Raw genomic sequence first — 14,752 nt, 5'->3', positions numbered from 1 at the left:
GTAAAGTGTGTGTTTATATGCGGATGCATGTGTTTTTACGAGCATAGATTTCCATGACCATGGATGTACAAAAAAACGATCACATTTGGGTGTTCAGCCATACAGTAGGGATTGCTGAGGGTTTGAGGGCTGGAAGGACTTCAACATTTGTATTGTCTTGTCATTCGTTTGAATGGATCTGACTGTTTTAAGACTCGGACAAGTCTGAATGTTTTGGACATTTAGGTCCAATCAAATAGTTGACTTCACCGGTAACTTTTTTTTCGCACTTACACAGTTAAGAATGTTGAGTGAATGTTGAGTCGAATTACGTTTTTTTTTTTTTTTTGCACCAACTGTGGTTAAGACTGTTTGGTCTGTACTGCTAAAAAAAAAAAAAAAAAAAAGTTTGTGATGGTGACAGAATGCTGGACCAAATTATTTATATTTATATTATTTACCAAAATTCAATTTCTATATCTCTTATACTGACAAGTAGAACAATTATTCCACTATTCCACTACTAGGTTGATGACGTTACAATTAACCTGTGTTTCCACCTGTTGAAAGAATAAAATTAAGAAAAATAGTATTGCACAAAAAAAAAAAAACAGGTCTTGATTTCACACTGAGAAAGTGAATTTGTCAGTTAATCTAGACAAGATCATCATCATTTCAGTGAATTTACTATATGGCATTTTTGTATGAAGGTATCCCAAGTTGGGAAACACGGGTCAGGATACTTGTGTTCGACTGGGCCTGCCTCGTCACTTGGGTGAATTAACTTGAAAAAGTTCTTGTTGAATTTCAGTGGTTTGTTGTTGTTGTTTTTTTACACAGACGTTTTTCTATTATGATGGATTTCTTGTCCATCGGTGAAACTGAGGTCCAGAACTATTTTATTTATTTATTTTAATTCAGGATTTGTGTTTAGGACCCGCAACATATGCCAAAACAGCATTTCTCATATGATACAGATGATTCTAAAAGTGTGATAGGAGTCCCTTTAGTGATTTGCCAAATAATAAATGAATTCAACACGAATAACAATAACCTTTAAAACATGAAATACAATTAAACTTATTAGAATGAAACTTGTAGCTTTGGACTTAAAAAAAAAAAAATCAATTACAGCACTTTTTTTTTTTTTTTACTTACTACGTACAGTAACGTTTTTGAAGTGCAGTATATTTTTTAAGTACAGCTCAATTGTACTGTATTTAACTTTTAGGTTCAATAATGTACAGTAATCTTTAATTGTTTGTTTTCAAACATTTTAATGCACATTTTTAATTTTACTTTTATGTACAATATATTTCTAATAGCATCATTATTTAAGTATTATTATTATGTATTTTTATGTTGTTGGCCTTGATGGTGGCACATAGATTTATTTATTTTTTTTGGGTACATGGTGTAAATTATTTGATAACTACTGATATAATATATAATAATGTTTGTTAGAATAGATGACTACCTTGCTGCCAGTGTCAGTAACAACATAACATTATCATAGTGGTTGGAGTATACCGGATCTAATGCGCACCTTTTTAAAATAGAAAATAATGAAATAATGGAATTGAATCAGAGCTAATCTTTCCTCCTCTCTGTTGACGTCTGTCGTGTTCCTCAAGTGCGGCATTTGTAAGCCATCAGCAACCAGATCCATCCAATTAGTGCAGCAAAGGTCAGGGCTAATCGATGCAATTGTGGAGGGGTTCGAGGGGAGCGGGAGAGGGTGTTAACATCGGGGATGACAGGGTCTAATAGAGATAATAAAATTCAGAATCCTGATTAAAGGTGTTCCTATTTCTAATTCCTTTAACGGGACCACAGGGCTGCGTGAGGAGGGCTGCTACGGGTTGGAGCGCGGGGGATGAAATGGAGCGGCCATGATTGAGTGTTTCATTACCTTTATAACTGGAAGGAACGTCTATCAAAAAGAAGGAATGACATAAATTCAGTTCAATACGCGGTTGTTAATAACCCGTCTTTACAGGTGGGAGGAGTTTTCATTTCCCTGAGAGGGAACAATTCATCGAGGAGATGAAGAGGCGTGGCCGGACTCAAACAGTGCACGAGATAAAATGTGTCTCTCGTTCATTTGATTGCCCTTTTACGGTAAATGTGGGGTACTTACCATTCAGCGCCACGAAGGTATCTGAAAGGAGAAGAAAAGATAAAAGAAAAAGTATGTTATTGCATGTCGTGAAAAAGCTTTCACATTCACTACACGACTAACGCTTTTAAATATATAGAAAAAACATTTTACTTCACCTGAATTGGAATTGAATTCGTATTAATTGCATGAAATAAAAGCTAATGAATCCTTAATGCTTCATAACATAAACACATTTTGAAATTTTCGAAATTTTTATTGGATTATTATTTTACTGAATTACTTGGAATCTCAGAATTTCAAACATACAGCCAGTATTTTGGGGTTTGTGAGATTTTCACATTTTTATTAATGCTATCAAAGTTAAAGCATTAACTGATTAATTAATCACAAAAAAATATCGCATTAATCACGAATTAACAAAGATTAATCGCACTATTAATTTTGACCATAGACGATCCTTTAGCGTGACAGCAGATGGCTACGTTAAAGGCAGCACGGGTTGTGTTTGAGCAATAAACATAATTACATGCATTAAAGTAAAGCATTTAATAAATGTTTGCGTAGGACATTTAGAATATTTGTTTATGTAAAAATATCGGGGTCATTTTAAATTATGCAAGTAATTAACTGATTAGAAAAAGAGAAGGATGAGCGTGTCCAGTGGATACAAAAATGTTGAAGACGTCCGCATAACATTAATTGTCTAAAGAATTGACACAACTCCTCAAATTTGGCGAGAAAAAAATATTGATAATTTTTTTTTTTAATTAAGCGATTAATCGTAATTCAATATTAATCAAAATTCCAAGATGTGATTAATCTGATTAAAAAATGGCATCGTTTGACAGCTTGAATTTTTATTGAAAATTGTTTATTGGTAATGACATAATTCATTAGAATGTGTGAATTAAACATTTTTTGTTTATTTTCATTTTCTAATTCAAATCAATGTACATTGTGAGCAACTATGCCACCTGGGGGCACTATCATACAGACAAAGATATACACACAAAGAAGAGTTTCACAACTGACTCAGTTAATTGCAGTTATATTAGCGTTTTTTTTTCCCACAGAGGACAAATTAATGTGAGTATATTGTTTGTCTACATGTGTTGCACTGTTTGTGTTCAAATATCCGTTGCTTAAAGTAACACTGCAACACAGGTGCTCTTCATTAGCCCATGTATTTCGGTTTGCAGTGATTGTTAGCATTAAGCTAAAGAGACTTTTAGAAGGTGAAGGAATGTGGTTGTTTAAAATATGCAGCATGTAATTCTGTTTAATGTTTAGTATGACTGTTAACTTCAGTTTGAACCCTCTTTTTTATATTTTTTTCGCTATCTGCCAAATTGCTGCTTGCTGTGAAGTGAATTGAGTCTGGTGGAAAAAAATCTCGAAAAACTTGTAAACGAGGTCAATTATATCGCAAGACGCCAGTAGGTTTACGAATCAGTGAACACACACTTAGGTTACCAAATATGGGCCCTTGCTCACAGCCTGTTCAAAAAACAAGCCTTAAGCTTAACCGCTTAAAAATTACATCAAAATATGCCATAATATCCACCATGTTTGTGGAGTGTTTTGTGGTGAGACTTTTTATTTTATTTTTAGGAGTGTGTGCTGCGGTTAGGTAATAAGCTTGCGCACGTCCAATAAGGCTCATGTTATTGGTTTATATATATATATATATATATATATATATATATATATATATATTTTTTTTTTGGGACGGCCGTCAATTGAAGCTAACTTAGAAAGGAAATGGTTGCGTATACAATGAATGATTCTTCCCCCCTTTTGTATAATGATGTTGAGGCTGGCTAATTGGGTCGAGAGTTCTCTGCCCTGTTTTTGTGTTACTAAATGAGTGACTGAGTGCATACGCAAGCAAAACTCTTTTTCCTACTGTGGCACTGAATGTTTGTGTGACAGTGTGCAAGAAGGAAGACAGTCTTTGCGCCACAGGGCACAGAACTCGACTGACCGAGGGGAGTAAAGATGCAGAGAGGGAGCGGAGTGTGGGACGAGAATGGGGCAGATGGATGGAAGATGCTGAAAGAGAGGATCGTGAGGGCGGAACAGATGGGGGGGGAGGGAAAAAAGGTGAGGGCGGCGAAGACGGAAACAGAGGATAGTGGGTGAGTTAGCGTACAGTGCGTGTGTGTATTATGGGATGGCTACGGCGGTGAGAAAGGAAAGATGCGAGCGAGCGAAAAAGGGCCTGCTTACTTTGGCAGTCTCCCAGGCCATCTGTGTTACCGTGCTCCACGTCCTGCTCAAAGGCGGATCTGCAGGGAACAGAGACATCATGGTCAGCAGTGGGAAGCGGGCCAAGAGCCGGTGCGATCCGAGTCACATCGCTTCGGGAAAACAACAACAAAAGTGTCCCTCCAACGCGGCGGATTTCGAAGAATCCTTGGGCGAAGCCTGCAGGAGGCCTTTAACTGGAGCGCCATCAAAGAACACCTAGCAGGCACCCTGAAGGTCTCAAGACAAGGGTTATGACCAAGGAAGCATGTAGGCTCGAGAAAAGAAAATCCATAATTGGCACAGAACTGATTTGTTTTCTTCTGATTTTTCCATGACACAATTCTCCACTTTCCCGTCTCGAATGGAAAGGGGCACAAATCATTTGCTACTGTAGTAGAATTTCCACATACCTGTACTTCACTTACTTATTTATATTTTGAGCAGAGCTCGGACTCAAAACAAAGATTCATATTCGTTCTTCTTATTGGCATTAGACGATCATAAACTTCATTTTAACTTCCAATTCAGAATAAAATGTACACTTGGAAGAGAGTAAAAAAAAGTCCCTCAAGGGTTGAGGAACAAACCCACAACAACAAAACTAGTCCAATTTAGTCAAAATCTCTCCTTGCAAAATTTACTTGGAATTTCTGAGTGAAAAATCAATAGGTTTTATTTATATGATATCACGTACACACTACAAATACTTATTTATGCAGAATATTTTACTCTCTTCCAAGTGTAAATTTTACTTTTAATTTAGAGTGGGATCAGATAGATTCTGTTTAGAGTAAAATTTACTTGATATTTGAGACTTTTACTCAACTAATATTCTACAAGATGACCATTACTTGCTTTAAAAAATTTTTTTTTTTTTAGCCAAAGTTATGTTAAGACACTTGCACTTTTCTCCAAGTATAGCTTTCAGCTACTTTACTTTCTCTTCCACGACCACAATCTGTCCAGATATGAATCCCAATCACATGGGCCGAAGGCGGTGCACTGAGGTGTAGCCGAGCCCTGAGAGCCATCACATGACATTGAAGGGGGGAAAGGGGAGGGGGGGGGGGGGTCGAGGTTTTTGGAGATGCTATTTTCTGCTACAATCTGCACAGAGACCTGTTTTCAGCCTGAAAGACCACCAAGCAGGCGGGAGATCTGTGAAACAGAGTGGACCAACTGTCAAGCAGGATCACAGTCACGCATGACAGCTTCTCACAATCCTCCTCCCGCCCTCTCATCTTCCTCACTCGCCTCTGCTTACAATTACTGCATGAAGATTCTCCTGCTACCCCCCCCCCCCCCCAATCCCATAACCAACCCGGTCCCGTTTGAGAAAACATGAAAACCTTGCAAGGAAAAGTAAAGAGAGATTTACGGAGGATAACAAACAGATTTTCACCATAACTGTCAATTCATGGAAATTCCTATTCACCCTTTCAAAACCACAACAATAATTCAGTCAGCAGCAGCAGCATTTCTCAGCTTGAGAGCATTGCCAGCGTTTTTTAAGCACCAGATTTCCTCACAGTTGCTGTAAACTCTGACCCCCTCTAAGCATATGTGCCAAATGGTGTTTTCTTAAGGGTTTTTATTGGACGGGAGTGCTGGTTTTATATGGGAAGACAAAAAGCAACAACAAATTTGTGAGGCCACTTGTTGCTAGGCAGAATTTATTGGACGCATTCATTGAATCACTGTCCCCCACCAAAAAAAAAAAGAAAAAGAAAAAGAAAAAAAACAGGTATCTTACGAGTTTTGTAAGTACATTTTGTTATGTATTTGGATAAAAATTTAACACAAATGGGAAATACTCTAGATGCATACATGCTTAATAATATTATGCATCAAGTTTATCATAGTTTTTCAGAATTGTCACATACTGAAAGGACGTTGACCCCCCCAAAAAAAAACTGATTCCATCATGCTCACATAAGTGTGGGTTTTACTTGAACAGGACGACTTCAGAGACGTTTTATGAAGGGGGAAAAAAAACTTAGTTGCTAGGCAGAAATTGCAGGGCCATAACACTGTTTTTGCTGTTTCCTCAGCAACTTGGGGCAGAGAGTTTGCTGTCTCATTAAAGTAGGAGGCCACTGGTAGGAACTCGGGTAACTCAGAATTAGACAAAAATAACAACAACAAAAAGGTGATTAAAGATTAGGAATTTAATTTTTGACATTATTTTTACAATGGTATCACTACTTTTTATTTATTTATTTTAATACCCAAAAGAACCAGCTACTACACCCCTACATCAATTATAATGAATAATTAATAATAATCAAAATAACATTACACAACTTTTCCCTGTTAATTAACTGAGCGTTCATACTCTATCAGTGAACTGTCCTTTTGTGCCGTAGAGGCTGCGTCATGGCAACGGCAGAAGAGCGTGATGGAGATGGACACCAAAGACAGTTCAGCAGAAGGTTAAGATCATGCATATTTCAGTCAAACTTGCACTGTACATTAGAGGAGGCAGCCACTGGGGTTGCTTGACTCACATGTGATTATCATGTGAGATACGTCGTAGTAGGACAGGAAGAAATTTGGCAGACATTATATCAAGCATAGTAACGATAATCATTCATGCCAGTTGGCATTCAAAGACTTCGATAAAAAACGTGCAAAATAAGTTTGCAATTTGAGCCCATTCATTTCATTTGAGGCCAAACACAAGTACATAAGTCAAGTCTTTCATAAATGTAAAAAATACTTTTTAAGTCATGTGAACACGAAACGTCAAGAAAACAGTAAAATACAAAAAAACTTTCAAATTCTATTTTCTTATAAATTTATGTGAAAAATAGATATTCACTGTCATTGACGGTTATAGACGTCAAATATTCATTTTAACTATTTCTATAAGTTTAACTTTTTTTTTTACCCTTTTGTTAACAAGAGTATAAAACCAATTTTTTTTATTGTACTTTTAGAAAATATATAAAAATTTGTGATTAAGTTAACTCATGAAGTCATGCAATTAATTACGATAAAAGTTTTGAATAGCCTGACGCTCCTAATTTTTTATAATCTTTTCTTTCTTTTTTAAAATCGCATCAGTCGATTTAAAATTTTTAATTGTAATTAATCGCATGACTTCAATAGTTAACTCACAATTAATCATACATTTTATATCTGTTCTGAATGTACAATAAAAAAATCTAGGTTTTTATACTTTTGTTAACAAAAGTGGAAAAAAAATGTAACTAATAAAAATAGTTCAAATGAATTTTTGACATCAATAGCCGTCAATGGCAGTGAAAGAGTTAAAATAATCGATTCATGATTTTATGAATCAATATTAGGCTCGAAAAAGAAAAAATTATTCAATATCGATTATTTAATTTTTTTTATACCCAGCCCTAATAATTAGTAAGAAACTGCTGTATGTTGAGGGCTGCTGCAAAAAATGGCGTCATGCTGAAGAAACCTCTCTAGGTTCAGAGACGAAATGTGATGACACATGTACACAGAAAAGACTGCTTGTTGGTGTTGGTGGCATCTGTTGTGCGCATCAAACAAACAGCGCATTCACACCCGAGGCTGAAGTCTTGCACCTGACTGACATTTTTCAGCAGGGAGCCACAAAGTTTGTGCCTTTAAGAAAAGCCGGGACCTTCCAACTGTGTTTCTCATGTTCAGTTGGGTTTTCGCATACATTTGTCCCCATCATCTTTTGATGACACCGAAAACTGCTGGAGGCAGCGCTGCGGCTTTCTAGAGTGAAGCAAAGGACCGAGTGTTCAGATTGCAGCAGGTTTTCTGAGACGTTTCATCACCTGCTTTGTTTCCATCCTTGCAAATAAACAGCGACATTGTCTTTTGGCAGCTGTCTATTGTTCCCATCGACATATTGCGGAGGAGATAGGCCGTGCCGCATGCGCTATTACTAGCCCGGTGTCAGCTCCTTCAATCAGAGGTCTCCTCTGGCTTGGCTTGGCAAAAACAATAGCAGCATGGGTGCGACTTTGGTAACATTGGCACATCAGGCGCATCATTTTGCAGCACAGGGATCACATTCAGTCAATGTCAAATAACCGACGGAGCGCCGATCCTTTTGTTATGACTTCATGTGTAAAAAGTTTTTCCCCACCACAAAGCTTCAATATGCTGTTTGCTCGGAGAGCATAATCGGGCTCTGTGTCCCGGCTACCACCACAAAATTACAGTGAGCGTGACCATCAAGTGTTGCTGGGGCTGAGCAGCCAAACCCCTGGCCGGGCGGCGGACAGCGCTTTCCTTCCATTGGGCCCTCCAATAGCCTTTGCAGCTGAGGGAAATTGTACTTACACACCATAAAATTAGAAAGCTCACAGACATTTCAAATCCAGAGATGAAGGCTACCAGGCATTACAAAGAAGGTGGAACGTTGGATTGGAAAACTTGTAAAACGCTTGTATGGACTTTCAATACAGCAAGGATTGCATTCAAATTCACTGGATCAAAATACTAGTCAAACCTAAATTGGAAGTAAAGGAAGTTGACGGCCCAAGTATTCATTCCAACTATAACTTTCTATCTCATATTAATTTTAAATGATTTCCATCCATCTATTACATGCACCACTTGCGAGGAGCTGGAGCAAATCCCAGCTGGCACTGGGCGCGAGATGGAGTTAACCCCGGGCAGATCAATTTTCCAAAATCTTCAACCTACTTTCTTTGCAAGACTACTGAATAATTTATGAATACAAAACATTTATGATACAACCATCAATTTTAATAAGGTCAGATTTGTTTCAAGAATTTGGGAATTGACTCAAGAGAGTTCAAGTAGACGGCTGAGACGCTGAGTTAATGACCTCAAACCGCGCAGAAAGCTGCATCTCATTTAAGTCACCTAAAGATGCAGTGCTGTTCATGCAACCTTAAAAAGACATCCATTTGTCCGTCTGTCTGTCTGCCTGTCCCTCCGTCCATCCATCCGTCCGTCCATCCGTCCATCCATCTGTCCGTCCGTCCATCCATCCATCCATCTGTCCATCCATCAGTCTATCCATCTGTCCATCCGTCCATCGATCCATCCATCAGTCTATCCATCCGTACATCCATCCATTCATCCATCCATCCATCCGTCCGTCCATCCGCCCATCCGTCCGTCCGTCCATCTGTCCGTCCATCCATCCATCCGTCCATCCATCTGTCCATTCATCCGTCCATCCATCAGTCTATCCATCCGTCCGTCCATCCATCTGTCCATCCGTCCGTCCATCCATCCATCAGTCTATCCATCCGTACTTCCATCCATCTGTCGTCCATCTATCCATCCGTCTGTCCATCCGTTCGTCCATCCATCTGTCCATCCATCCATCCATCTGTCCATCCGTCCGTCCAATCATCCGTCCATCCATCCATCCATCAGTCCATCTATCCATCCGTCTATCCATCCGTCCATCCATCCGTCCATCTATCCATCCGTCCATCTATCCATCCGTCCATCTATCCATCTGTCTGTCCATCCGTCCATCCAATCATCCATCCATCCATCTATCCATCCGTCTATCCATCCGTCCATCCATCCGTCCATCTATCCATCCGTCTGTCCATCCATCCGTCCATCTATCTGTCCATCCGTCCATCCATCCATCAGTCTATCCATCCGTACATCCATCCATTTGTCCGTCCATCCATTCAACCATCCATCCGTCCATCCATCTGTCCATCCGTCCGTCTGTCCAATCATCCGTCCATCCATCCATCCATCAGTCCATCTATCCATCTGTCTATCCATCCGTCCATCCATCCATCCGTCCATCCAACCGTCCATCTATCATCCATCTGTCCATCCATCTGTCCGTCCATCCATCTGTCCATCCATCTGTCCATCCATCCGTCCGTCCAATCATCCGTCCATCCATCCATCCGTCATCTATCTATCCATCTGTCCATCCATCCGTCCGTCCATCCATCTGTCCATTCGTCCGTCCGTCCATCCATCCATCCATCCATCCATCCATCAGTCTATCCATCCGTACATCCATCCATTCATCCGTCCATCCATTCAACCATCCATCTGTCCATCCATCCGTCCATCCATTTTTTTTAAATGCTTGTCCCCATTAGGGTCATGTGTAAACTGTAGCCTATCCCAGCTGACTTTCAGTGAGATCTAGACTGGTTGCCAATCACTTGTAGGGCACATTTAGATAAAATAGTATATTGATTAACATCAATAAAAAAAAGTGACAGTAGTAAGAAGAGCCGTGCTGAACCAAGCACTAGTGTAGTGGAACGTGGCTAAACTCATCCATAGCTTATTTAACACTGTGACCACAGCGACTTACTTGGTGTCAATCACTTGTCTGCATGCTCCTTCCGACACCCAACCACAGTAAGGGTCCCTGGAGGCGATACAGGACCTGGGTAACACACAAAAGACATTCATTTCTGTCGTTTTTTTGGGCTTTCAAATATAAAGAATCACTGGGTTGTCGTAGCTATTAAACGCACTTCTTGCATCTTCCGTGCCTTTCGCAGCGAGACAGGGGCACTTTAACCACACAGGAAGTGAACGCCACCCACAAGGCATGTCCCTTGGCGTCGAGCTGTATGCTGACGATACGCTTGTCCTCCACGCCATCTATACTGCATCTATAGGAAGGATGAGAAATCGCAGATGACGGTAAGAAATCAGGATGAGGAGGGTTTATTTGGTTCAAGGAATTCTCAGCTGATCACACTCAGCGAGCAATGAATTTGAAAAAAACAACAACAACAATAATGATAATCACCGATTTAATCAGAAGATGGAGCAATATATCTATTTCAAAGCACTGATCCTAACAAAGTCACTCATGTTCCGATGTAGCGAATGAAGTGTGACTGTTAAAAATACCCGCAATGGAGTACCAGTACTACATAGTTCTTGTTTTCAGTAATTGTCTTCATACATGTATAATCAATTTAGAAAAATCTCAGAATGAACTTTACAGTGTCTTTAAAGGCAAGAGACACGTTTGTTGTTATTCACTGCCATTGACGGCTATAAACGTAAAAAATTCATTTTAACTATTTCTATTGATTTAACATTTTTTTCCACTTTTGTTGAAAATCTGTTTTTTTTTATTGTACATTTAGTTATGTACATAAAATTTGCGAGTTAACTACTGAAGTCATGCAATTAATTACGATTAAAAACTTTAATCGCTTGACGCCCCGAATTTTTTATATTTTCTTTCTTTCTTTCTTTTTTTAATTCATTCACTGCCGTTGAAGGCTATGAACGTCTATTAGTAAAAAAAAAAAAAAGTTTTTTTTTCCACTTTTGTTAACAAGAGTATGAAAACCTAGAATTTTTTATTGTACATTTAGAACATATATAATTTGTGATTAATCGTGGCTTAACTAGTGAAGTCATATGATTAATTAAAATTTTCCAAAAAAGTAATCGCCACTTGCCCCTAATTTTTAATAATCATTTTTTAAATGAATTTATGTCAGTGAATGAGTTAAGTGACAAAACCAGATTTGACTGCTCATTTATGAGATTACAAAAAAAGCGGGCGCGATTAAGACGAGGCAGAGGTTGATGAGATCATGCTGGAATGAAGACGACGAGGTCAGGGGCAGAGTGGGAGATAGACGGAGATGAAGAACAAAGTGATCTCGATCCAACAGATGGCCAGGGTGAGCAGTCAGCAGTAACACTGCACTTAAGTGTTAAAACCCACTAACACAATCCACTCCCCCCACCTTCCACTTCCTGTGTCCCCGGCCAGTCTTTGTCCGCCCGGCCCCAAAGGAGCGCACTGTAATCCCTTTGGGCGTGCCCGGCATCTTTCTTTCTATCCCTTCTCTCCATCCTTTCCTCTCCCCATCCCGGGATTAATCCTCCCCCTTCGCAGTGCTTCGGTGCCGCATTAACATTCTCAATTAGAGCTTAGAGTCCATCCACACTGGGTAATGCTCGGCAATCGGGCGCGTGCTGATCCAGCTAACGCCAGCCAGAGGGTAGAATGCGGGCAAAGTCACTTACTGCACTCGAGTGATGCCAGATGGCCGACGGCCGACCGCTGCTCAGCTAGCCGGGGAGCGGCGCGGTGAGAGAAAGAGGGCGTTACAGGAAGGAGAGAGGGGAAGGAGGCAGGGCTGTGCCCTTCATCCCCTCCGTAAGGCCCGTCACATGGCCGCGGTATGTTGGGAAACAAACAGCGGCGACCTTGAAAGCTAGCCCCTGTCGAGTCCGCGCGACCCCCCCCCGTCTCAGCTGTCTAATACCATGTCTGCACGAACATGGGTATTTTTAAAAGCATATATTTTGCTATATGTAATGTGGCCGTGCAGACTCAGCTTGAGACCACTGGAAACAGTTTTTTTGGGTAAATTTTTTTCCAGGGTGACTGGACTTAGAGAAAAATTACTTTACAAGCAATTGCTGATTGGCTAAAAGGTTCTCATTTACTTGACAGCCCGCAAACATGTGGACTGTTGAGAATATTTCCCCCCCCAAAAGTTTCAAATGCATCCCAAGACAACAACAGTCCTATTCCTTCCATGACCTCTCTGATCTTCAACACTATTATTTCTCCCCCACTCTGTTGTTACTGCTGCTCATTCACCCTCGTCCATTACGCCGCCACTAAACATTTGCCTTGGCAGTGTCAGAAATGTGGCTGGAGTTGATTTTTATATGCCAAATTCACAATGACTCTTCACTCAACACACACACACACACATCTGTGCATGAACTGGCAGCCTTGTCATGTATTAGACGAGCTCACCGGGCTGGCTCTGAAGACAAACACAGACCTCAATGTGAGCGTGCGCATGTGTGTTTCCTTTAATCAGCCATGAGTTTTGGAGGAGCTGGGTTCTACTGTGGTCGCCAACCGCAGAACTACGTTATCCAGAGCCTCGGGCTTGATGTCTTTAATTTAGGATCTGCGGTTGGGTCGAGTGTAACCTGATAAAACTCTTTTTCAAATGGTAGAGCAGTCATCTGCTTGGCTGGCCCTAATGTAGAAGTTGGATTGAATTGGGACTGGTTTTGTATGAAATAGGAACAACAGCTTTCACATGTTTGTGTAATTCCATATATTCCACATTAGTGTCTTAATATCTCTGCGGTAGAAATACATAGAAAGGAAACGTACTTGTCAGGATTGTAGACGTTGAGCTCCTCCAGGAACAAGCTGTCATTTAGGAAGCCGTTGTTCATCTTAGCCAGGAACTTGAGGATGATGCCTTTCTCAGATCCCAGGAAGACCACAGTGTGGTTCTTATGGGGCCCCGCTTCACTGTCCACCACAATGCGTGTCAGGCGATAGCTGAAACACAAAATACCAACACTCAGTTCAATTTCACTGGTCTCAATTAGCATTCGTTTTTTTTTTTTGTCGCATGGTGGAAAATCCAGGTTCCAGATCACTCTTGTCCTGATGGTTACAATAATGTAAACCGTTTTGGTGCATGGACTAGTGAGTGAAACTAACTGGAGTGTGGTTTGTTGATAACTTTAATAAAGATAAAATTTTCTATAACTATATTAAAAAAAAAAAAGTCATGTTCGGTTAGTCAAGCGCTTCATTTCTTTACAACCTGAATGTAAACTCCTAATCCACTGTAGGCCGAACATTTGCAACGCTAATTACTGTTGATTTCACGTCAGGGTTCGTTCAAGGTCGTAGCATTTCCTAAACGTTCTCTAAAAACACTTTTAATGGTTCTTTAAACAGTCTTAATGGTGTTTCTTGTCGCAAGGAAATTTTTAACCATCAGGCCTGCTTACAGAACCATTAAAACTCTTTAGAGAATGTTGGAGAATGTTTAGGAAACATTGCGACCTTGAGTGAAACCCTGACGTGAAATTAACAGTCGTTAGCGTCGCAAACGTTCATCCCTCAGTGGGATACGGGCTTTACGTGATCATTATGTTCCACCCAGAGTTGACTTATTTGTCAGTTGGCGCCGACCAAAGTTGGACTTTTCGCAAAACACAAATAAAGTACAAACGAAGTGATTTGGTCGGCACCTAAATTTGATTGCTGTGATAACGCCTGACAAAACGTACAGCACCAAAGGAGAGTTCCGATTATTAAGGCCCGCCACAAACGGAAACAACGCGGCAGAAACCAAATGGACAGTCGAGCAGTGTGCAGGGTTTGCCAACTAGTCGACTTTCGGCCATTTCGAAAAAAATAAGTGGTTTTGCTGCAAAATTTGTCAGCAGCCTCTCAAAATATCCACATTCTTCTTCTTTGCGGCAACTCACATCTTCCTTGAGAATATCACAATTTTTTGCTATTGAATAAAAAATGAAACAGTACAGAAGACTATGTGGAGCCCCAAAACCCTACACAGGGTCATATTTTTTTCCATTGCTGGTGTGTGGCGAAGAGTATCTAATTCATCTTTTCACCATGGTCCATTTCAGTCGTGTTTGGTTGCATTTCTCGAT

General features: G+C 40.1%; 1 protein-coding gene across 3 annotated transcripts in view; it reads right to left on the bottom strand.

Moving 5' to 3' along the window:
- The window catches only part of sema6a (sema domain, transmembrane domain (TM), and cytoplasmic domain, (semaphorin) 6A), a 145,210-nt gene that overhangs the window by 23,020 nt on the left and 107,438 nt on the right, over positions 1-14,752 (bottom strand). For 2 of the 3 annotated variants that reach the window (XM_077561186.1, XM_077561187.1), the window contains exons 13-17: positions 13,449-13,622; positions 10,807-10,947; positions 10,641-10,715; positions 4,331-4,389; positions 2,120-2,140 (exon numbers count right to left, since the gene is read on the bottom strand). In XM_077561186.1, coding sequence (XP_077417312.1) covers positions 2,120-2,140; positions 4,331-4,389; positions 10,641-10,715; positions 10,807-10,947; positions 13,449-13,622 — 470 coding nt within the window. Of the gene's footprint in view, positions 1-1,891; positions 1,913-2,119; positions 2,141-4,330; positions 4,390-10,640; positions 10,716-10,806; positions 10,948-13,448; positions 13,623-14,752 lie in introns of all 3 variants that reach the window. The other variant, XM_077561185.1, reaches the window with a different exon arrangement.

This window comes from Vanacampus margaritifer, chromosome 3 (genome assembly GCF_051991255.1).
Source record: "Vanacampus margaritifer isolate UIUO_Vmar chromosome 3, RoL_Vmar_1.0, whole genome shotgun sequence".
Taxonomy (NCBI): domain Eukaryota; kingdom Metazoa; phylum Chordata; class Actinopteri; order Syngnathiformes; family Syngnathidae; genus Vanacampus; species Vanacampus margaritifer.
Note: the sequence above shows the minus strand (reverse complement) of the source record. Positions and strands in the feature narration are given on the sequence as shown.